At 49.3% G+C, this 15664-nt stretch overlaps 5 protein-coding genes across 5 annotated transcripts; 2 read left to right on the top strand and 3 right to left on the bottom strand.

The window, feature by feature from the left end:
• Positions 1-955: 955 nt before the first annotated feature.
• On the bottom strand, positions 956-4270 carry N7529_008277 (uncharacterized protein; the record flags this gene model as incomplete). The annotated part of the gene is made up of 4 exons (XM_057243804.1): positions 956-1519; positions 1574-3635; positions 3695-3960; positions 4028-4270. The coding sequence occupies 4 exons, from the start codon at positions 4268-4270 to the stop codon at positions 956-958; spliced, it is 3135 nt and encodes a 1044-aa protein (XP_057095342.1).
• Positions 4271-6168: 1898 nt separating this feature from the next.
• On the bottom strand, positions 6169-7944 carry N7529_008276 (prefoldin-like protein; the record flags this gene model as incomplete). The annotated part of the gene is made up of 1 exon (XM_057243803.1): positions 6169-7944. One exon carries the CDS (start codon positions 7942-7944, stop codon positions 6169-6171), a length of 1776 nt encoding a protein of 591 aa, XP_057095341.1.
• A 189-nt stretch (positions 7945-8133) lies between these two features.
• N7529_008275 (TFIIH/NER complex subunit TFB3) lies at positions 8134-9349 on the top strand (the record flags this gene model as incomplete). Its single annotated transcript, XM_057243802.1, has 3 exons — positions 8134-8170; positions 8224-8464; positions 8518-9349. The coding sequence occupies 3 exons, from the start codon at positions 8134-8136 to the stop codon at positions 9347-9349; spliced, it is 1110 nt and encodes a 369-aa protein (XP_057095340.1).
• A 393-nt stretch (positions 9350-9742) lies between these two features.
• N7529_008274 (uncharacterized protein) lies at positions 9743-12625 on the bottom strand (the record flags this gene model as incomplete). Its single annotated transcript, XM_057243801.1, has 1 exon — positions 9743-12625. One exon carries the CDS (start codon positions 12623-12625, stop codon positions 9743-9745), a length of 2883 nt encoding a protein of 960 aa, XP_057095339.1.
• Positions 12626-14040: 1415 nt separating this feature from the next.
• Positions 14041-15639, top strand: N7529_008273 (histidine phosphatase family protein; the record flags this gene model as incomplete). Its single annotated transcript, XM_057243800.1, has 1 exon — positions 14041-15639. One exon carries the CDS (start codon positions 14041-14043, stop codon positions 15637-15639), a length of 1599 nt encoding a protein of 532 aa, XP_057095338.1.
• Positions 15640-15664: the final 25 nt, after the last annotated feature.

The raw sequence follows: 15664 nt of genomic DNA, 5'->3' as shown, positions 1-15664 counted from the left end.
TTCTGTCGTTATCGAGAACGTTCCTCATATAATGGTCCTGCGGCAGTATCTTCTAGGTTCATCCAGCCGCACACCAGCTTGGTTCAAAAGCAGGCGCAGCCACTTCCGACCATATACGAACTTGACGAATACATACCAATGATCGAATTCAAAACGTGGAAGAATCAACAAATCAAACCAAGGCACTATGTCAACTTATTTGCCGATGATACAACCTTAAGCTAATTGGTGACAAAGAACGAACCCAATTAAAAACTCAACTCAGAGTTTGCTGAACAACATCTCGACCCTCAATCTATCAGATTGCCTTCCCCAATCTCCAACCGAGAGCCCAGTGCATTTATCGGCAATGAAACCAGGTGCTGTGGCTCAAGACCCATTCATATTCACCGATGGAGGTCTGGGTAAGGACGGTTCTCTCGAGTCATCCCACACTACATATAGTCATAAAAGTTACGTTCCGGCTACGCAGGACGTGCTGTCTCCGCCTGTGCCAGGTATCATATTTTCAGACTATGTGTGCGCTATATGCTTAGATATCATGGAAGATGAGCATCAAGTTCGAGGCCTACCCTGTGGTCATGCTTTCCATGTTACCTGTGTGGACAAATGGCTACTCTGGCGGCAATCGCGCTGTCCAGTATGTAAGGCCTTTTACAAGAGAGGCCCAGATATGGTCTGAAGCAAAGTATTAATAAAATGTTAACGCTTTATTTGCTCCAACCGACCGTCAATACCTGCTGTAGCTTTGACTATCGTTCTCTGGCTCTACACGAATAAAAGAAAAAGAGCAAGGGAACAAGCGCGATCTAATCTTTCTGTAAGGACTATAGTTCAGTACTCTAATCTACATATTTCCGCTGAGCCTCGTCTTTAAAACAAGAACCAGTCCTAAACGATATCACCAATTCTCACACTTCTTTCTTTCCAAGATCTCCACCTAACCCTAGATGTGTCAAGCCTGGGAGCCTACCTCCTGTTGGAAATTGGCTCTCTGCTGTCGGCGGCCCATGCGACGGAAGAATACACGTTTCCCCCACTTCCAGGTTTCCACGCCGAGGAAAAACAAAATTGTCTCGACAATGACAATTCCCCATTCCCAAGTGATTCCCGTGTGCTTGAACACTACATGGTTGATGACGGGAATATAAAGAATAGGAACCACAGTGATAAAGCCTGCGAGAATTGACCAAAAGAGGAACTTGTTCCGCCACACATCATGAATCCACTGCGTGAAATACTTGGTGGACGTCGGCTGCATGCGAAAGAAGGAACGGCGCATATTCACCATTTCCCAGGCCAAGAACAGTGCAAACCATGTCAAGCAGACAAAGGTAGTTGCGCGTGCATGGAAGACCAGCTCACACTCTTCAGAGTACTCACGATTACAACCTCGCCCAAGGTTGCCATCTCCGAATCCCCACATCACCAATGAGAATGATGAAAGACACAGAGCCGAAGTCCACAGACCATACGCGAGAATATCGATCACTATCTCCCATGTAAAAATACCCTGCTTCTTCACAGCCGTTAGCATTCGACAGTCCGACATAGGGGTTCATTCACTCCTTACCGAGTGGGGAGGACGATCCATGATATCGGGGGCAGCAACTTCCATCCCCAGTCCCATGTCAGGCATGCCGGAAGTAATCATGATAACCCAAATAATTTCAACTGGTGACAACGGGAAAACTGATTGGCCATCCAAGTCTTTAAAGGCCAGTCCAATCAAAAGAATACAAGCCTGAGCAATATTCTCCGACAGCAGATGAAGTACGAACTTTTGAATGTTATCAAAAATTCGTCGACCTTCTTCGACAGCATTCAAGATTGATGCAAAGTTATCATCCGTGAGGATTATATCGGAGACATCCTTGGCTACATCTGAGCCTGCTTTGCCCATAGCAATGCCGACATCTGAGTGCTTCAGAGAGGGAGAATCATTCACTCCATCGCCAGTCATCGCTACAGAGGCACCCCGTCTATGGAGTGCATCAATCATGCGAACCTTAGTCTGAGGAGCACAGCGTGCAATGACCCGAGGTAAGATAGGCAATGCATCGACCGCTTGATCGCTTAATTTGTCGAATTCGCTCGCTGTGATGACCATAGCCTTCTCGACTTCGGTCGAGACTTCATTGAAATTGGTCGGAATGATTCCAACCAGCTGGGCGATGGCTTTCGCCGTTGCCGGGTGGTCTCCCGTCACCATATGTACCGAAATGCCAGCGCGATAACATGCGGCAACGGCAGCGGCAGTTTCTGGACGAGGAGGATCATAGATCCCCACCAAGCCCAGAAATTGAAGATTATTTTCCACTTCATCCCGTTCGTAGTCCATTCCTTCTAAGACCCTTGAGGATGGATCAAATGGTCTCTGAGCCAGGGCAAGAACGCGGAGACCCATACTAGCTAGTTCGTCCATGTTGTGAAGGATCACTCGACGATGATCATCTGTCAATTTGAGTGGAGCGGAGCCCTTCTCCCAAACGACAGTAGTCGAAGCGCCCAAGATGGGTTCGACCGCTCCTTTACTGAAAACCATTGTTCTTTCCTCTCCATTTGAGAACTTCGAATAAAGAACAGACATTTTCTTGATGGTGGAATCAAAAGGGAATTCGGCCTTTTGGTGCCAAACAGGCTTAGAACCCTTGGTCCAACGATCACGATACCAGTCGAAACGCGAGGCAAACACCTGGATTGCAATCTCAGTGGGCTCGCCGCGGGCATGCCATTCATTTTCCTCCGACAAATAAACGTGCGCCAAATTCGCCATCGATGCGACATTGAGGAAATCTTCTAATTCAGAGCACAGTAGTTCCGGGCAAGGACGAGGGTCACCATCTTGTCCTTTTTCATGGTTACCCGGGAACGCAGGGCTAAAGCTCACCTGGCCCAGGGTCGGATTGAATGGCTCGGTAGAGGATTCAACAGAATAGGTCCCGAGAGCAGGGACCCACGATTTGCGCACAACCATCTTTCCCTGTGTCAAAGTGCCAGTCTTATCAGAGCAGATATTTGTCACAGACCCAAGAGCCTCTAGTGAGTCGAGCTTGCGAACAATAACATGTCTCTCCACCATACGCTTGCTTCCAACAGCCATGGTGATTGTTAAGACGACTACCAGACATGCAGGAATCATACTTAGTCCAGTTCCCACAGCATAGAGAATAACCTCGCTCTCTGAGCTCCAGCGGTTGGCACTCATAACAACAATGGCGAAAAGAACTGCAACCCCGAAGAGAATGATAGCCAGCTTAGAAAGCTTGCGCTGCAAAGACGTTCCAACATTCACGCCTAGAAATCTTCCAACGGCATCGGTCCCTGTAAGGGTCCATGCTTGGAGATACCAGCGCTTTTTTCTTTCGCCATTTGGGCCACGTTTGACAGGGCGACGTTTCGAGTCGCTTGCGCGAAGGGCTGCAGCGATTAAGCCGATTTCCGTGCCCATTCCGGTTTTGATAACAATTCCCCGAGCACGGCCACGAGTGACAGTGCTAGAACTGTATGCTATGTTCAGGCGGTCTCCGGGACCAGTATCCACCTTGAAGATAGAGTCACTCTCCTTTTGGACTGGTAAAGATTCGCCGGTGAGAAGGGCCTCATCCGTCTCGAAGTTCACTGCTTCGACCAGTCTGAATATGGGTCAGTGCATAAGATATGGAAAATATGTTTGCAACAATTAAATGCTCACCTTAAATCGGCAGGAACGGTATCTCCTGTCTTCAGTTCCACCATGTCGCCAGGCACAAGATCCATAGAGGGTATAGAAAATGTTTGCCCATTGCGAGACACAATGCCGGTTGGAGAGCTCAAAGAATGGAGAGACTCCATGGTTTTCTCTGCAGCATATTCCTGGAAGAAACCGACGACAATGTTGAGAATAATGACCGCGCAGATACATCCGCCCTCAATCCATGACTGAATACCAAAGCTGACCGCCATCGCCAGAATGAGGACCTATGTCAAAGAATAAGATCAGATACGTGTGTTCTTCTCGAGCCAACATGAAGGTGGTAGGCTTAACTAGCATCATTGCGTTGGCAACCTGCCCAACTAGAATTTTGAGTATGGAAATGCCCTTGCCATCTTCAAGCTTGTTAGGGCCATATTCTTGCAGGCGTCGGGCGGCTTCATCGGTGCTGAGGCCTTCGTCAATTTTGCTCCCTAGCTCCCCTACTACTTGGTCGTAAGGGAGAGAGTGAGCTGGTTTGGAGAGTGGATCATTGCTTCCAGACTCGGTAGAACTAGAGTCAATCTGTTTACCCATAATTAGGGAATGCAAAAAAAACGAGTAATTTCACTGCTACTTGAGAATCAAAGAGGGTATAGGAACAAAGATGACCTGGAAAAGCAGATGCGAGAGCAACTCCCACAACAAACCCCCCAAGAAAAGGTCCAAGCCCAAGTCTTGCCAAGTTGATCTCATCAGACTTTGGTTAATACAATAACACAATTTTGCGGGGCGTTGGAAGATTGGGGTGTCCAACCATCTTTCGAGAACCGATCTAAATCGGGAAGGTCTTGCCCTTCATCAACTCAATTTGAAGAGCCAAGCCCTAGAGGAAGAGCGATATCCTTGGCGCCAAATTATTGGCAAGAAGGCGGAAGAAGCGGAGTTTAAAGGAGTCCGAAGAGACCTGCCTAGGGTTAATAAATTGGTAAAAGCGGAATCTCTGACGCAGATGCCGAACAAATTAGTGCTCATTATCACTCCAGCCGAGTGATAACTTATCAACCGCTCTCCTTGCCAACTTGTTTCCTGGAATGCCTAGAGTGCCAAGTGCCAAGGTTGGCCTCGGGATCGCATGCAAAGCACAGAATTTGCTTCGGACCGCTGAATAGAACAAACGACTGAATATAACACAATTACTCTCAAATTCGGTTCTCACTATGTACATACTTCCCGTATGTCCTGATGGACTGTTATCTTTCGGTTGCAAGCCTGGTTGGCTGCTCTGCGACGCAAAAGATGGCCGAGTGTCTTCAAAGCTGATGCAGCGAATATCAGAATTTTTCAATTCTTTTACTCTTGAAAGTAGATGTGAAAACCCTCGCCATCGCGGACCCAACCGCACTCTAATGGCTCAAATCCTTATCAATTCCAAAGCGAATTAGATATGATCAAAATATTGTTCGGACTTTCGATCTACTTCAAATAGGCAATGACAGGTGTTAAGAATGGGCGCTTTCAATCTAATCCGGGGTCACAGAAGGCGACCCTCACCCACTCTCCGGTAAGCCCTTGGCTTGGTGGAATAATATTCCCAATGCAGCGGGGTTGATGTCCAGGCGGGAGTGGGGCCTAACATGGCGGAGATACTATTATCTCAATCCCTCCCCGCTTAGTATTTGACGGTTATGATACGCTTCTTTCAAAATTACATGAGCTTTATCGTGGGGCATCTGGCGTAAAATATACAGCGAAAACATACGACGGAGATAATAAAACCCTAACAAGGAAATTGCCAGCGAGCCCTTTTAGAACTTCCAAATAAAGGCAGATCCATAAAATGATTTCACTATGTCCGAACACAAACTTGTGGCTACGACAATTGCTGGGCTTATGGAAGATTACTGTCGATGCTCGCTGAAAAGAGTGGGACTCCTGGGATGAGTAGTAGTCGTCCACAAGAACTAATGTTTCGTACTTTAGACTATCTAATCTACATGTTCTATCACAAAGATAAAGGAGCACCAGAAATGGTATGAATGGTTCATATGCTAGTAATATTGAGCGGAAATGAAAAAAACCACATCTCCATCTATTCGAAACCCACACCAAACACAATCCAAGAAGATAAGCCCGTAGGTGCAATGAACCTCCGAGAAAGAACGAGCACAATACAGACAGATCTGCAAGAACGCAGACAGACATGGGACGAAGGTGATGCAGCCAGAGAAGCCCTCGTTTCGATCTTGGATTTCAGGTCATCTAGTGATACCATATGGAGGGTATGCACCTTGTTGCTTTTTGGCAGACTTACGTCCAGCAAAAAAAAATCCGTTTCGGGAGGGGGAAGAAGGAGGGGGAAGAAGGAGAAAGGGGTGAGTTGGTGTTTTATACATGTCTACGCAGACAAACAAAACAAACTTGAGGTTTCAACATTCGGTGTCTATATAGTTAATTTTGGGTAGAAGCAGCCCATTTTAAGTGAATATGCAGTTCTATCCAAGTCGTGATGCTTTGAACTTGCTCACTCGCTTGGGTGGTTCTTCTGGGTCAGGGGGGAAGACTTGTTGCTGTTCTTGCTTTTTGGATCCGTTCATGCGGTTTTGCATATTGAAGAACTCTGTCGCAATCTGCTTCTGGTGAAGCTCTTCATCATAGTGATCCAACTCGGGGGCCTTGGCAGCGCCTGTTTTGACCTCTCTCTCAAATATCTTCTCGGCTAGGGTGCGGTCTTGGGGCGGTTGGGGCGCGTAAGGCTTCTCAACAATGTCGGTTATGGGTGCGGAGAAGGGTTTGGGCTCTTTGGGTGTGGCTGGGAAGAGAACAGGTGGTGCCGCGGATGGAGTCGTATTGGCTTGTTTGCGAATGCGAGATTCGGTGACCTGGGAGGGGTTTGCGGTTGTGGCCCCGGTGGTCACTGCCTCATTGGTACCTGGAGCAGCGGTTCGAGCACTCTTGAATCGCGAGGTCTTCTTGGGCACAGCTGGTGTTGTCGAGGATGGCTCTGGGTCTTGAACGCGACTTGTCCGTTCGACGATGGCATCAACAAGCACTGGAGGTTCATCTTGTGGAGGAGCCACTTTCTCAATTGCCGCCGGGGGTGTTGGGGCCGGTGCGATGTCAAGATCATCTGCGAATGCAACTCGCTTCTTGGGTTTCTTCTCCTTGGCAGATTCCTCAGTCGGACCTTCGGTAGGGTTCTCGATCTCTTGCTGGATTTCTTCAGGGAAGGTCTGAGTGTCCTTGCCCATGTTCATCAAGCCTCTGGCATTGAGCTTAGCTTCCAGCTCAATCATCTCCCGATGATAGTCTGCTGTCAGATTGGGGCGAGATCGGCCCCACTGATCTTCACCATCCTCATAATCGTCATCATAATCGTATTCTTCGTCAAATGAAATCTCGCTTCCAGACTCGTCCATTTCCAACTCTGCGACAATGGCTCCCACCTCGTTGATTCCATACTCTAGCATTTCACGGCGGAGTTTGGCTTCTTCGAGGGATTCATCCACATCGGTGACAGGCGGTTGCTTGCGATCTTCATCGGTCACAACAGATTGAGGCTGGGTGAGATCTATCTCGTTGGCGGAGACGCCGTTCGGCAATGGGGATGAACCTTGGCGACTCGAGGAACCATTTTGCTCCTCTGCGGCTTTTGAGCTCTCTGGCTTACCAGAAGATTTCTCCACTGTAGCTTCGGCAGGAGCAGTAGTCTTCTCAGTCTTCTCATTTTCCGGAATATCATTGATACCAGCCTTTTTCAATACGTCCAACAGCTCCGTCGCCTGGTTTCCCGGGGTATTGATAGAACTCGAGACGACATTTCCATCTTCGTCAAGTTCCTCCATAATCTCCTGCATGGGGAAATCCGCGCCGCCTTGAACCACAGGAACGTCCTCCATATCCAGCACGTCCCGCTCGTCCTGGGCCTTCCGTAGCCTCTTTTCAATGGTCGCTACATTCTGCTTCACGTAATCGATCCGTCGGCCGAGAAGATCTACCACTTGTCCGCGAGACCGCACCACTCCTTGCGATCCAAGGATGGCATGCATTTCCTTCTCGTCGACCAAGGTGCCGCCGAATTCCAAAGCTACAGCGAGGAAGTCATGTGTGGAGGCATCGTCTTTGAGATTACTGATCTCTTCGCGGACTCCGTCGTACTCCGCTTCCCAGATTCGCCAGTGGTAGAGTGATTTCTCAAGTTGGAGGATGTTTTCTTCAAGCGCGAGCCGCTGCTCCTCGAGAGCATCGAGGTTGTGGTTGGGGACTCCCATGTCTGTTGAAACGGATGTAATCAGTGGCAGCTTTAAACTGGCACTGAGCGAATTGTAAGAAAAGAGTGAAGTTGGCGGCGGAAAAAAAGTCCCAAAAAGGCGAGTCGGTCATGTGGTCCGTGCGCGGGATTTCCTTATCAGCCTCAACTGACCCCGTAGCTGGATCTCTTCAACGCCACTCTACTCACCATGGCCGCCGATGCGATCTCCCGTCGAGATGAAGACGGTAAGCTGAATTAAATTGTCTCCCATGCGCTGTACTGACCGAAATTGTGCCAGAGGTCTGCCCCGTCTGCAAATCCTCGCGATACCTCAACCCGGACATGCGATTCCTGATCAACCCAGAATGCTACCACAAGATGTGTGAGTCGTGCGTGGACCGGATCTTCTCATCAGGACCATCCAACTGCCCAGTCGCCGGCTGCCGCAAAACCCTGCGCAAGAACAAATTCCGCAAACAAACCTTCGAAGACATCAATGTAGAGCGCGAAGTCGACATCCGCCGGCGCGTGATGCACATGTACGCCCTCCCTCCGCCCAAAACCCCAAGCCCAGTACTAACAAATCCCACAGTCTCAACCGTCGGGAAGAAGAATTTGACTCGAAACGCGCGTACGACGACTTCCTCGAGCAAAGAGAAGAGATAATCGCCAACCTAGTAAGCCGCATCGACGTGCAGAAAACCGAAGCCCAGCTCCAAGAATACGCGACAGAGAACATGGCCTCGATCCGGGCAAACGAAACCCTCGAAAAAGAAGAAGCCACCTCCTTCCACCAGCGCATCTCCCTCGAACAGGAAGAAGCGCGCCAGCGCCGCCAGGCAGCCCGTGACGAGTACGAGTCCGAGCGCCGTGAGCATCAAGCTGAGCGCGAGGATTTCCTCACAAGACTTGCCGCCGGCTCGAGCACAGATGCCGCTGCCATCGCGCGCGAAGGCCACAAGGTGCATTTGAAGAAATCGTCAGCGCGCCGCAGTGAGGAGGATCGCATTCGGCAGAAGCAGGCTGCGCTGCGCTCGGATACAAAGCGGACGACTCTTTCTTCGGTTGCTGAGGGTGGCAGTGGGCTTGTCAAAGGATTGCGCAAAATTAAGACGCCGGAGCCGGAGAAGCCTTATGATCCGTTTATGGGGTATCTGCCCGAGAAGAGGGATTATTATTCTCTGCAGGATTATTATCCGTCGCAGTATCTTGATCCTGTTCGTAAGAATGCGGAGATTCTTGCTGGTGGGTATGACTTAAGGGAGTATTACGAGCGCACTTTACTTGAGGCCTTTGCAGGGTTGAGCTGTTTTGTTGGAGAAGAGATTGAGAAGCGGGATGCCGCTAGGGTTTCGATCCCGGTTGCTACAGAGGCTGCGGCTATTGCTGCGACTCTTGGGAGTGCTAGTGAAGGCCCTGTCTAAGGGATTCGGGGTTGAGTCAACTTGGATTGTTAGCTTTGCATGGTGTTTGGCTTTACTTTCATAGCGATGGCGTTATTCGTTGGCCCGGAACACACCGGCCACTGCATATGGTTTATTTAGTAAAAACTGGCTTTATATTGCCGAAGTGATCAGATTGAATGGAGAGAAATGCATAAATTTCCTGCCTGATTTTTTCAATCTACATGGAATCCAAAGTAGTGATTCAGTTCAAGGCCACGCTACGGCCGCAATGACATTTGAGTATCAACTATCCAACAGCCCATTATCCAATCAGTAAAAATAAACAAACAGATATAACCAGACTCCAAGTGTCGCCAAGTAGCAGCAAGGTGATCAAAATAATAACAATCGCACTGCGATGCAAAGAACAAATCAATGTCCAATAGTAAGGTGGCCAGTCATCTCGCCAGTACTTTCAATGCCCTCCCAGGGCAAGTCCTCCTCGTCATCCAAGTCAATCTGACCATGACGAGAAGACTTATCAGTCGTAGCGGTGACATCAGCGTGTGTGGCGCTGACATCGAGTCCAATCGACTCCAAAGTCATTTCCATCTCCTGCTCAGTCATCTCATGGCCATCCTGCTTCTGGCCTTCGACAACATCATACAGAGCGTAAATTTGATCCGCCTTCATGTCAATGTCCCTAAAAAGCTTGTCGATCTTTTCTTGTAGGGCCTTTCGAGGGCGCTTTCCGAGAGATGCATCGAGCTTGTTATAGGCGCTTTGGTAGGTAGCCAGTTGCATCTTGAGATGAGAGAGCTCGTCCTCAAGGCCTTTGAGAACAGTGGCAAGGGCTAGGGCGGGGGATTGCGAGGGGCGCATGGTTGGCTCCTCGTTGTAGACGGATGGCTTGGGCATACGCTCTGAGACGGGCACGGGCTTGGGAACATTCACTGACTCGTGGCTGCATGTTCCATCGTTGCTGCGGCCCTTGCAGACTGTGCAGTTCGGTCCGTTGTGCTGGCCAATGTTGTCCAATGCTTTTTGGGTCTCTTGAGGCAGTCTAGATGGGTCGCTTGCTGCCATGTCCACGTGGTGAAGAGTGATATCTGGGAGAATGAAAGCAGATGTCATGTCCGGAACGTTGCGGTGCTTTTTGCGTGGCGCAGGTTCGGGCAGCGAGTGCTCTGAGTGGCGTCGAGAGCGCTCTGGAACCGGTACTGAGAGACTGCTGTCTCCCTCGCTGCTTGCTTTCGAGGCAGTGGTGATGTCACCAGCAGCCGACGCTGGGCGAGGAATAGCGGGTTTGGTTTCTCGAATAGATGATTTGCGGGGGGCGGGGGTCTTCAATATGCTCTGTCGGGTCGAGTTCACAGTCTCGGTGGGATTCGTTTCCTTGGGGTTGCTGGAACGACGTTGCTTGCGCATAATTCTTTCCTCTTCCAGTGTCCTGCGGAGACGAGAAATCTCGTTCTCATCGATGATACTCAACAATGTCATATCCTCCGTGTCAGAAGAAGCCTTTGTTTGCTGAGACACGTCAGGCTCAGTGAAGTCCTCAACTACAACTCGCTTCACACGTTGCTTGCTGGAGTTGGGTTGCTTGCGGCTGCTCTTGGACTCAGAGCGAGACGCAGTGAGCTTCGAGGGCTTGGAGGCCGATGCGCGTCTTGACACTTCGATAGAGAAAAGAGCCTCATCGGCGCGTTCTTTCTCGAGGCGAGAAATCTCCTTGTCCACTTGATTAGAAACTCTCGCACGTGAGTCATCCTGGCGTCTGGTCCTGGTGTTTGACCGGGCACTCTTCGATGTTAGGTCTTTGGTGCTACGGCTCATTTCTCCACTGGGTTCGGTGTAGACTTGGCTTTCATCTGCATCAGAGACATCCACGCTACCTTCATGTTCGGCAGTGTCTTGGTCACGGTTTCTCTGGGTTGAGAATTGGCTGATTTGACTCTTGAGCTCGGCATTTTCCTGCCTCAATTCCTCGTTCTCCACCTTGAGCTCCCGTCCTTCAAGGTAGGCCGCACCAAGTTGGGTGATAGCTGACTCTCTATCATGGTTCAGGCGCTTAATAGCAGACTCTTGAACCTGGGCCTTTCGATCGGCGATATCCAACTGATTTTGCAAAGCAAGATTGGCGGCTTCCAACTTCTGATTCTCAGCTACCAACCGCTTCGAGCCCTTTTTGTAATCATTGTCTTCTTGATCATACTTCGTTGACTGGCGAGGTTTGTTCGACTTCAAAGACGCATTCTCCTGACGGTAACCATCGATCCGCTTCTCTGCGTCGGATTTAAACATTTCCAGTTCCGCCACCTTATCCTGAAGCAGCCTGAGGTGAACAAACAATGCCTTTTCGTCTTCGGGGACGGGAACGGCGTCCAATGGCATGTGCTCGTGGGGTAGAGATATATCAGTGTTATCATGGAGTGGGGAGACAAATCGCGTAGAGCGCATCTTGCCCTGGCGTGAATAAACGGGTGTGCCATCTTCGTAAACACCAGAGACGAGTTCGGAAATATTAGGAAGGTCGGGAAGAAGGAAGGATTGGTGGGTCATAGTGTCACCAATGGTGTTGTTAACGGCATTAGCACTAGATTTGCGAGGAGTTCCTGCGTTGGATGTTGATTTTCGCGTTTCCCTGGCATATGCATCACGCGAAGCTCGCTCGATGGCCTCGGCGATTTCCTGCGAGGTATTGGCATTTCCAAAACGCGTGGAGCGCGGCTTCGTTGTAATAGGAGCAGGTCGTTCGTCTCCCAGGAATGACCCCTCATAGCTGTCCCGTACTTTCGCGTGCATGTCTGAAAGTGTTCGGCGCTGGTCCCGTTGTGTCTTCGATGACTGTGGGTTCATAGTCTCTTTCTGTGCTTGGGTTGCTCGCCGGACTTGAGCATTCTTTCGTAGGTTTTCGCTCGCTGCGCGACGCGCGGGACGCGTAACAGCAGAGTGCTTTTGTGGTGTGGGGTATTCAACGCGCATTGCGGGTGAAGAGGAGCGTACACTGTTTTCGAAACTCATCATAGAGGTCCGGGAATCGTCGCGTGCTTGGTTGGTAGCACCGCGTCCCAATTCGACAGACATGTCGAGATCACTGTGTGAGAGTTCCTCCATTTCTGGTTCTTGTTCTTCTTCTTCTGAAGTCTGTATTTGTGAGAATTCGGGGAAAGCACGGTCGAGAGTTGAAGTATTGATATCGTAATCGAGCTCCTCGTCTACACGACGTGTTGATGTGCCCATTAATTCGTCGTCCAAGTTGGTGAGCGAAAATGAATCCTCGTTGTAGACAGAATGTCTATTCATTGTAGGCATTCTGAGAGGGGAAAGGTGAAATGGGAAAATGGAGAAGTGTACGGAGTACGGAGTACAACGTAGATAGTGAGAGGCTGGTTTGTTTTGGAGCAAAGTCGGAATGTTTGGGTCGGGCGCGTCTCGGCAACCCCGGGGGATTTGATTGGTCGTTGACTTCCCACCTCCGAACTACAGAATCTCTCTTGTTTTTTGTTGTTCGACCACAACTGTACAATTGTAGTCAATTTGATATATTTACAATTGATTCTTGTGTCTAAATGAATTTCAATACCCTAAAACTACTTTGAACTAACTCTTTCTTCAACATGGCCCCCTACCATAATCAGAGACCTGAAACAGATCATCGTGCCTTAGTCTACCAGTTGCAGCAACGGTTAACCAACTAATTATCTATCCCTCGTCACCAATGATTTTGGCCAAATCTGTACGGAGTCGCGAAACTATCAAACTGAGTACGTATGAATTTGTGGTTATTATCTCCACGGCTGTTAGTTTTGTGCTGGAAAATATGAAGAATAGTGCCTAGGTGCCCGGGTGGTCAAAATATATCTTGAACGATCCAACAGTGGACTAAAAGTTCTTAGCAGCCATGGATCGTGGCCTGCATTTTATTTCTTATCCAACTTTGTTAACTCCCGCGAGCTTAAGGTAAGTACTACAGCTCTGAAAATATCAAGAGAGAATGCTCAATTACCTAGGTAACTATCATCAGATTATGAAATCATGTATGTAGCGTCTGATTTTGCCGTAAACCTTGCGAGCCCTTGGAAGTATTTGATCAATTGCATTGTTGGATTGTCCAGTAGTAGTAGATTTCACCCTTTTAATAACCCAGTTCCTGATATTACTTGGAATAGAAAAACATAAAGCCATTGTACCTTGAAACAAGCCCTGGAGGCCATAGAACTATAACCGTAAGAAGTACCTACTTAGGCAGGTAGCGGCTAGCACGATAAATCATAGCAAATCAGAGCGATCGCTTAAGAGTAAAGAATAGTGGGTCATTGAACTCCAAAACATCAAGTGTCTACTTACCAAGTTAGGCAGTGGTCTACATTTTCAACATGTAACCGAGAACACTCTACACTAAACACGCTATTGTGCCAGAGTACTCCTAGTGACATCCACTTCTATACTTTAAATGTGTCCAGGTTAGGTACAATCTTGTACCTCTCCAATATTCGATCAAGTCACGGGTACGATCTCCCCCACGTGCCTTCCAACTTCTATGCAAGGGCGACCAATCAACATCAAGCGAACACCCACGAGTAATGACAAGGCCAACAGTGTTGTGCCGGCCTCACAGTCGGGTCGAAAATTTAAAAATGGACTGATTTCCCCTTCTTCATCATTACTCCTGCAGGTTGCACTCGTACAATACCTGAAAATTGTCGTGACATCACCTCTACGATTCAATGAAAGATTTCTACAGCCAAACTGGGGAAGGGGAGAGATTGCTAGGAGGGCAACAGTATAGTCGAAAGCAGCCAAAGCAGCCAAAGTCTCGAAAATGGACACTTATGGCACTCGTGGCTTTCATGGGTGTGGTGGTTCTGGTGACTGTGTACTCCAAGAAGGAAACTGTTTACGAGTCACATTCCACAAAAGCGGTGTCCAGAGAGCAGCACGACCAGCCTGTAGCGTCTCCTCTTCATAGTTCGACGAGCACATCGCTGCGAGGACGTGCCTGCAATACTGTCGATGGCGGTTACCAGTGTAATCCTGCGATCTCCCACCAGTGGGGCCAGTACTCGCCCTACTTCTCACTCTCGGAGGAGTCGGCCCTCTCCGATGACGTACCTAGTGACTGTCAAGTCACCTTTGTTCAAGTTCTCTCTCGCCATGGCGCTCGATACCCGTCGGCGTCGAAGAGCAAGAAGTACGGCGCGCTCATCGATGATATCCAAGCGAATGCAACTGCATACAAGGGCAAAATGGCTTTTCTGCGCTCGTACGACTATAACCTCGGCAGTGATGATCTGACAGCATTTGGCGAGCGCCAGATGGTGGGATCGGGACTCAAATTCTACCAGCGCTATGAGGCGTTGACCAGAAATGCTGTGCCCTTCATCCGATCATCTGACTCAGAGCGTGTTGTACAATCTGGTGAGAACTTCATCAAGGGCTTTCAGCATGCGAAATTGCACGACAAAGCTGCCAATCACAGACAGCCAAGTCCAGGAATCAGCGTTGTGATCTCAGAAGCGGATGGCTCGAACAACACCCTGAACCATGCTGGCACCTGCACAAATTTCGAGAACAGTAGTTTGGGCGACGACCTCGCCGACAAATACACGGCCATCTTCTCGCCTCCGATTCGAGCTCGCCTCGAGGCCGATCTTCCAGGTGTTACACTCAAAGATGGCGATGTGATCATGTTGATGGACATGTGCCCCTTTGACACAGTTGCTCAGAGCTCCAACCCAACCAAACAGTCAGCTTTCTGTGATCTCTTCACTGAAACCGAGTGGACTCAATACAACTACCTCCAATCCCTGAGCAAATATTACGGTTACGGAGCAGGTAACCCACTCGGTCCAACCCAAGGAGTCGGTTTCGTGAACGAGCTTATTGCCCGACTGACACACACCCCCGTCCACGACGAAACAACCACAAATCATACCCTAGATGCCCCTGGTACTGCTACATTCCCTCTAAATTACACCATGTATGCGGATTTCACGCACGACAATGGAATGATTCCGATCTTCTTTGCTTTGGGACTATATAACAGTACGGCACCACTTCCTCACACCCACCTCCAGTCTCCGCACAAGGCAGCTGGCTTCTCAGCTGCGTGGACAGTGCCTTTCGCTGCTCGCGCTTATATTGAAATGATGCAATGTCGCTCAGACCCGAACCCGGAGCCGTTCGTCCGAGTCCTCGTTAATGATCGTGTTGTGCCACTGCATGGGTGCTCGGTTGATTCACTTGGCCGCTGTCGTCGCCGTGATTTCGTGAATGGACTGAGCTTTGCTCGTTCTGGAGGCAAATGGGCGCAATGCTTTGACTAGGAAATTGGACCAGTCTATGGACGAT

Source organism: Penicillium soppii (genome assembly GCF_028829465.1).
Source record: "Penicillium soppii strain IBT 18220 chromosome Unknown utg000006l, whole genome shotgun sequence".
NCBI lineage: Eukaryota > Fungi > Ascomycota > Eurotiomycetes > Eurotiales > Aspergillaceae > Penicillium > Penicillium soppii.
The sequence above is the reverse complement of the archived record's forward strand: the minus strand, read 5'-3'. Positions and strand labels throughout refer to the sequence as shown.